At 36.7% G+C, this 8,038-nt stretch overlaps 1 protein-coding gene across 4 annotated transcripts in view; it reads left to right on the plus strand.

Moving 5' to 3' along the window:
* Nucleotides 1–7,492, plus strand: part of NAMPT (nicotinamide phosphoribosyltransferase) — a 30,402-nt gene extending 22,910 nt beyond the window's left edge. For all 4 annotated transcript variants that reach the window (XM_027890079.1, XM_027890080.1, XM_027890081.1 and 1 more), the window contains 3 exons: nt 2,460–2,600; nt 2,757–2,891; nt 4,546–7,492. In XM_027890079.1, the coding sequence (XP_027745880.1) occupies nt 2,460–2,600; nt 2,757–2,891; nt 4,546–4,659 (390 nt within the window). In that variant the 3' untranslated portion in view covers nt 4,660–7,492. The remainder of the gene's footprint in view (nt 1–2,459; nt 2,601–2,756; nt 2,892–4,545) is intronic.
* Nucleotides 7,493–8,038: the final 546 nt, after the last annotated feature.

Genomic DNA, 8,038 nt, shown 5'->3' on the forward strand with positions numbered 1-8,038 from the left:
TTTGAAAGTGTGAGACAAGAAATTCTTCTTTATTGTTTCTCCCTTTGGGGGAGGCTCCATTTGTTTCAAATCTGCTCCTTCTTCCCTATTATTGCTGTTTCCCATTTCTTCCCTGTACCTAAGGAAGCTGTTACCTGGGCCTTTGCTGTGAGTCATTGGTACAGTCAGAGCTCTCTTTCAGCTTAGTCCTGATTTCTCTTGACCCCTCACCAGACAAAGATCAGTCTGAGTAAGGAAATGCCCTTGAGAGAGAGGAAAATGAGAAGCCAGATCTTCACCCAGGGTAAGTGAGGATTTACACCTGTAGCACAAGATGAACAAACCATCTGTAAATGAGAGCAGGAATGCAAGTTGAAAGGGGGTTCACATTTCTTCAAGAAAGGTTAAGCAGCCATGGGCCAGCTATGCTATACTTGCAGTAACATCTGTTAACCTGCAAGTTAACCTGCAGTGGACATGAAGTCTAGGAATCACATGCCTTGGAGTAGGGTTTTTATATATGTAGTTCGTGCTACCTTTTGTAGGCATGTTCAAGCAAGTTCAGTGTCAGACCTGAGCTATAAGACTGCATAATAAAAGGAGCAGAAGGTATTGGCTCAGGTTTGGCCAGCAGTTCACATGGCTTCAGGCTTGGTCAGTGTCTGGACAGAACTTGTTCAGACTCCAGGTGGAGTTTACCTACATTTGCCTCTTCAGAAGACAGTGTAGATAAGAAAATTCCATATCCAGGCCCAGCTAAGTCTTGTTTCTTATGGGGCATGATGCTTAAGTAGAGGGTATACAAAATCCCATTTTTTACCATGCCTTTGTCATCTTCAGTTGCTTAAGAGATGCTACAAGGAGTAATTAATTAATTTTAATCCTTTATCTTCCCCAAGTACTCTTTTAACTGCTTCCAGGAGAATCTAATCACTTGAAAATAGAATTTCCTTTTGCACATGGTTACTGAAAGGATATGATGTCTACTGCTAAAATCCACAAGACTGCCACATACTTGATTGGCCATTTTTTCAGGATACAAAGCTTCCAAAGGTTTCTCTTAAGTGGAAGTCATGGTGGTAGAGCTTGAGATTCATTTTGCTTGACTTATTGAGCGAGGCCAAGTAAACTGGTACCACTGGAATGATGGAAACTCGTTGGTAAGATCTCGACTGAGGAGAAATATCTGGTAAAAACATAGTGAGAAGGTGTTCAGGGCATGCCCTCAGAAGGTTATGACTCTGCTGTCCACCTCTCCTGTTGATTGGCCTCTGCCAGGCATTCAGTCTGAGAGTAACTGTGAAGGCAGTCTACATGTGACTTAGTGGATAAACAAAATAGTAATATGCGCTTTTGTTTATACTTCCAGTTTGCCATGGTCTGAAGTTGGATTTACCTTTTTTTTTTTTTTTTTTATGGTCCTTAGCTGTCCCTAAGCAGCTTGACATCAGTAGCTTGTGAAACAGTCCTGTTCAGTGTTACTCCGGCATTTCTTCTTGGTGTAAGAGGCTGAGACTGCACAAAATATTACCAGATTTCTAACGACACTGCTTTTTGAAACTCTGCACTGTTCCCTATAAACTATGTCCTTCCATTCTGTTTCTCACCTTTCTTTTTTCTGGGTAGATGGTGTATTGCTATCTCACCCACTATGGTTTTCTCACCTGCTTTTGTTAGTATGGAGAAGAGAGTGTTTGAACTCTATATTGGGGTTATAACCATAATTTCAGGCTGCTGTAAAGGTAACAGATCAGGGAAATAAATCTTGGCCATTTATGAGCATGACTAAACAAGCACCCATTACTCCAGGCTAGAGGATGTCATGTTTGTCTGGAGAGAATGAGGGTAAGGGGAAATGATACAGTAATTTTTACCTTGACTGTTGTTTGCAGTGCAGTTCACATTGATCTGTACCTGCCTGAGAAGGTGGCAAAGCAAAATTAGAGCAGCTTGATATGTTTTCATTTCCTGTCTTATAAATTGCTAATCTAATTCTAGACAATGTGTCTTCAAGAGAGCTGCTCTGTACAAGTCATTGCTCAGAGCGGGTAATAACTTTCTGGAGTTGATGAGCAAGATGACTGCCTTGTTTTGGGATACATGCCCTGCTTTGAGGTCTTCCCACAATTCCAAGAAATTAAAAGGCTCTGAAGTACTATCATGAAGTCTTTTATTTTCTTTAGAGCTCTGTTTCTCTGGGCATTGCATTACTGTGCCACCCTAGTTTGGAGAGTATATATGCTGGCATGATAACAGTGTTAAGGCAAAAGCTTTCTGTATTTATGCCATGCTGAAACTGTAAATAAAAATGCAAACAGGGTGCTAAGTATTGATTGAATTATTGTATACATCTCCTGGAAACTGAATGTTAGTTGGCTTAATTGTCTGTAAAAGCATTTTGTTTAAGTAGTATAATATTTTTATGGAAAAATGGCATGGCCTAAAAGTATGTTCCATCATGATTTTCTTTTTCTTATTAGATTGTGGAGGGAATGAAGAAGAATAAATGGAGTATCGAGAATATTGCCTTTGGATCTGGTGGAGCTTTGTTGCAGAAACTAACGAGAGATCTCTTAAACTGTTCCTTCAAATGTAGTTACGTGGTGACCAACGGTCTCGGGGTATGTCTTTGTGCAACTTGAACCATTATGCTTTCAACAGAGGCCTCCCCACTTGAAAACCTGTTTGACGTTTCCTGTTACATTACTGCCATCTGCATTAGGTACACAAGTCCCACAGAGCCCTTTCTGTTTAAAAAAATACTCTTTTCATTTTAGGTAAATGTCTTCAAGGATCCCGTGGCTGATCCCAACAAAAGGTCAAAGAAAGGACGGCTGTCATTGCATAGGACACCGACTGGAGAGTATGTGACACTCGAAGAGGGCAAGGGAGACCTTGAAGAGTATGGACAGGTATGAATTTTAGAAATGTATTGCATCATTCTTAATGCAAAAATAGACTGAGAAAAAAGCAGGTTATAACTAAAAAATTTATTTCTGATTGTCTTTTTGTTCAACTCCCATCTTATTATCTCAAAAGTGTCCCCAGTGCCAAATTTGGTAACCAGCAGAATGTCAGAATGACAGTAGAATATTCCTGCTTTACAATTAGAGATCTTTATCTTTTGTTTGTCTTCAGAAACAAGAGAATATTGCTGCTGTTTCCCCAAAATTGATGTCTCAATGTTGCAGACTGTATGCTGCCCAAGTAGTTTTGTTTGGGCTATATTGCACAATTTGAGTAGCTGGAGGTGGAAGAGGGACAGATGTAACTAAAATTTGTTTCTACTTCCCCACTGAGATTTTTTAAATAGTTCCTTCAGGGGTTAATGCTCTGTACACAGAATAATTGCCCAGTTTTCAAACTTGTAGATTTAAACTAGGAATGCAGTTTCCCTGTGACTTCTTAACAATTGCAAAATGAAATGCTATTTCAGTGAAATAAACACAAACTTTATGCCAACCTTAGGCTTTCACTTTGATATCTCTTGCCTTTTCAGTGTGCAACATTGGAATGTTTAACTGCATGTTGACTTTCTGCCCAAATTAAAAAGGACTGAAAATAAGTTTTCAAGTTGCACTTTGGCTTTTGGAAGCTGGAAGTTCCTAGAGTTCTCTGGTATACAGAAGCCTGTTTCTGTGCTAGTAGGCACAGTGTTTTATGTAACAGTAAGGATAAAACTGAGATCTCTGAGAAATTTGAAGATAAAAACCCCTAAGTTATACACGCTGTAGATATTGTGCTCTGGATGCAAAGATCTAAGAAAAAAGAGTTTCAAAATTATATATACACATGCATGCACATAGGTTTGTGATGAACATTCCGAGAGAGACTGGGGCAGGGTGGGAGAGGGTAGGACCTAATGGTGAGAAATCTCTTTAACACAAACCATAAGACTTTGGCTCTGAGATGAGGCAATATATAGTCCCTTCATTTTTGACAGGTGAAATAATTTATTAAAATTTTTTTGGTCTTGGGGTATTAGAGAGGGTCATTTGTGTGGTACAGGTTCTGGGGCTCCCTGGGAATGTCAGGGAAATGTCCTCTTCTGTGGGGCCATTTCCCTAAAGCTCCAGGTCCTTGCAGTAGGTCACCAAGCACAGGGACTGCTCAGTGTTGCTGTTGTGCTGACTTTTAGGTGCCACATGTGCTTGTTGCCCTCCCAGTGTGCTGTTTTATCTTTTTTTCTTTTTCTAGTGGGGAAAAATATTTCATTTAATATTAAATTGTAAAAAATCAGTTGTATTTGATTAGTTGAGTGTAATTTTTCTTACAAACTACTGTAGCAAGGTATATTTAATGTGTATTTGGCTTTGGCCAGGTGTAGATATCTCAGTGAAGGGATTACCCAGCATAAAGCTGTTGTCTGTGCCCAGGATGGCCCAAGTCCCTTGTTCTGGCTAAGCGTTAGTGAAAAATATCGGAAGAAGCTGTAAAGATTACCTTGATAGTTCAAGCTCTAGTCTTACCAGCCTTGATTTGCGTGTTCACTTTCAAGTTTGCGTAACTTGTGTTGTTTCATCATTTGCCAAATTGCTCTTGCTAAAACAATGGTGTTTCTTGCAGGACCTCCTTCACACTGTATTTAAGAATGGAAAGGTAACAAAGTCATATTCATTTGATGAAGTAAGACAAAATGCCAGGCTGAAGAACAGTGAATTACAAACACCGTCTCACTAAGTTCCATTCCATGTCTGTGTATGTGTGTGTGTAACAAGTTCGTACTGCATACCTACTGGTTTATTGTACAGATTTGTGTGTTTGTGTTTTATGACATTGTAGCCAAATTATTTGTTGGTTTATGGACATACTGCCCTATCTTTTGCCAGTCTTTAGAAGATGAAATCAGGAAACGGTACTTACATTGTAAAACATATTTAATGCTAAAGTGTGCTTTTTAGGGCCCTTTGCCAGTAGTGATTCAATCTGGTATTGATCTTTTCACAAATGAGACAGAGCTGAGAAACTTTTTTATATATAACAGAATATCACAAAATGGATTTACATAAAATTATCATGATTGCTTTATGTTTATACTTAACTTGTATTTTTGTACAAACAAGATTGTGTAAAATATATTTAAAGTTTCAATAATTAAGTCTTTCCAACTTTTCATGATTTTTATGAGCACAGACTTTCAAGAAAATATTTAGTGGGGGGGAAAATCCATTGCCTTTTGTCCATTAATCAGCAAATAAAACATGGCCTTAAAGTTTGTTGTGACATTGTTCCATCTGACAACTAAATCAGGACTCGTAGCTCCTTAAGATCCCGTAGAGTTGCTGACCTCACCATTTCTTGTAGTTGTCTGTATTAGTAAATCTGCATTAAACAAAATTACTGTTCTTACTAGAAGGTTTAGGTACTACAGATCTTGCTGGCACAGTAAGGTTTGTAAGTGAAATGCCAAATTTGAAAGGATTCTCTACTGCAACTTAACTTGCCAAGTCTATCCCACTTGGTATATGCACCTCAATATTTTAAGAGTAAAGTTTTTAAGAGATCTCCTCTTCCACTATAGAATATATGTGTAAAATAATGAAATATGGAAGCGGTGTATTTTAAAGTAATTACACTTCTGGGTTTATTTTTCATATGCTGTAAGTGACATGACTTTAAAGCAAAATACTGGACTGGGTAGTGCACTTTTTTACTTTTTTGTATTTTTTTCATTGATTTGCCTTTTGTCAGACTGGATGTTAAATTGTAAAAATGTTTAACTATTTTTGTTAACAACTTTAATAAAAGTCTATGCTAGCCAAACTCCTACATGAATGGCAGACCTGTTTCCCCTTCTCGCCCCATCTCTTTGGGGCCAGGAGGGGCTTTTTTTCTGCAGAGGGTAGCAGTAAAACAGTATATTTGAGAGATAGTTTTGAACTGTCTGCACTTGATTGTATTTGCTCTCTGCATATGCTTGATATAAGAATCTGCTGGAAAAAAAAAAAAATTGTTGAGGATTTTATTTGAGAAGCTATGTAGTAACCTCTGAAATGTTTGATAGTACTGTAGGATGGCTCTCACTAGAAAAGTACCTCCCTTACTTAGAAACAAAAAACTACAGCAAAAGCAAACAGCTCCTGTTATGCTGGTGATCAGCTATCAGCCAATGGCTTAATGTACTGATGTAATTAATGCTTGTAATTAGTATAAAATGTTACTGAAAAATGTTAGGGGTCTTCTAAAATAATTTAAACCTACAAAATTTTACAAAATGTGCTTTTAGAGGGAGCTTGAAAAGCCATACTTCATTATTCTTATCTTCTCACCAAAAATGGCCACATCAAAGCATCCATAATATTTCTAGGGTTTGTGGTTAAGATATTTATGCCCAGTCTCAATAGTTCTTGTTAATAAAAACCTGTTTCTCACTTGTAGTGTATGTAATTATACATTTAAGTGATGTATTGTTTCAAAAATAGTGTTTTAGTAAGATTCTAAATGCTGACCTTTCACACTGAGGAACTGCCTTCCCTTTGCTATTAATTATATAGTTTGGTTTTGGCCAGGAAAGATTTTGAATCTGGACCTAGGATCAGTAGCAGGTATTTCACTCTAGGATCAGTAGCAGGTAAATAGTACAGAGCTTATTTCACTCCTCCACATGTGTACTAGGGAATTTTATGATGTATGGTTTAAAAAACAATAAAGTAAATGCTGCTTTCATTCTGTACCAATAAAAATTTTGATAACTATTGACTACCCATAACTGATATTTTTGTACTTTAGAACTGAGGATATACTGTGGAAGCACTGTTTTCTTGTGTACCATGAAATACATTAGTAATCGTTCAGTATTGTCTAAAACTTTCAGCTTATTAGTTGGAAACTCAAAGGAAATTCTCTACTTGTGCATGTCACTTTCAGAAAGTTGTAACGTCACTCATTTTATTAAATGTTAATATCTCTAAAAGAGAAAAAAAGAAAAAAAATAGAAAAACACCTGGTGCTATTCAGACTTGAATACTTGTCTCTGTGTTTGGTGGTTTGACATTCTGGGCATCAAGGAGTTGACAAAAATTACTGCAGTGCTTGAACCATACAATATCCTAATTCTTCCACATGAAAGCAAACAGCATGTTTGTTTGCTTTAAATTACTAGATTTGTAGTCATTGATATATTTTAATTATCCCCATTTCATAATATAATACAGTATTTGTATTTAAAAATAAGAATTGGGAATTTTGTGTTTAATACTCTGATTTGTAACCATATTTAGCATAAGAAATGGATTTTGTAATACTATTTTTTTCTTCAGCTGCATGATTATAAAAAGATGCTTTTTTGGTACTTTGAAAGATCTGAGGAGAGAACAGAAGAATACTTAACTGTTTGGTTTGCCAAAATCAAATCAAAGCTTAAACAGTTCTTTTCTTATAGGTTTTTACATTCCTTCTTGTTTAGGGAAGAATAAATATTCCTCACTTAAATCCTCTGTTAAAGTAAGTTTAATGTACTTGGCTTCAAATACCAGTATGTAACACACATGGAAATAAAGTTTAGTTCTGGCAGTGAAAATAATAGCCATCTGACTGTGTCTTAAAGTTGTGATGTTGGGCATCAGATGTCATTCCTGTGCTCTTTGTTGCCAAACACAGAGCAGAGCAGAGCTGTGCTGTCACTGCAGCCCTCTGAGGAGAGCTGCTCTGCTAGCTTGCTGGCAGTTTGGGGCACAGTGATTGAATTTACAATCAGCTCACTTCTAGAGAAGAGAAGGGAAACTGGGCACTGCTTTTTTTCTTTCTGCTTTTTTTTTTTTTTTTTTTTTTTTTTTTTTTTTTTTTTTTTTTTTTTTTTTTTTTTTTTTTTTTTTTTGGAGTGAGCACATCTGTGCTTCAGCATCTTGTCTGTATGTGCTTAAAACTGAAGCACTTGTAATTGAATTTGATATAAGGAATTGTCCTCTATATTTAACATAATCCTATCTCAAATAAAGAAGATTCATTGTTTAAACTTTACCTCTAAAGTCCCTAAAAATGCTTGTTTAAAAGCAAATTAATCATCAGTGTTGCAGCCTTCAGTTCATTTTAGTATCTGTGAAAAATAATGTCAGCTCTT

The sequence above is a fragment of the Empidonax traillii genome, unplaced genomic scaffold, assembly GCF_003031625.1.
Source record: "Empidonax traillii isolate 1590-97213 ecotype Southwest subspecies unplaced genomic scaffold, ASM303162v1 scaffold277:size2070623, whole genome shotgun sequence".
In the NCBI taxonomy this organism is placed as follows: Eukaryota; Metazoa; Chordata; class Aves; order Passeriformes; family Tyrannidae; genus Empidonax; species Empidonax traillii.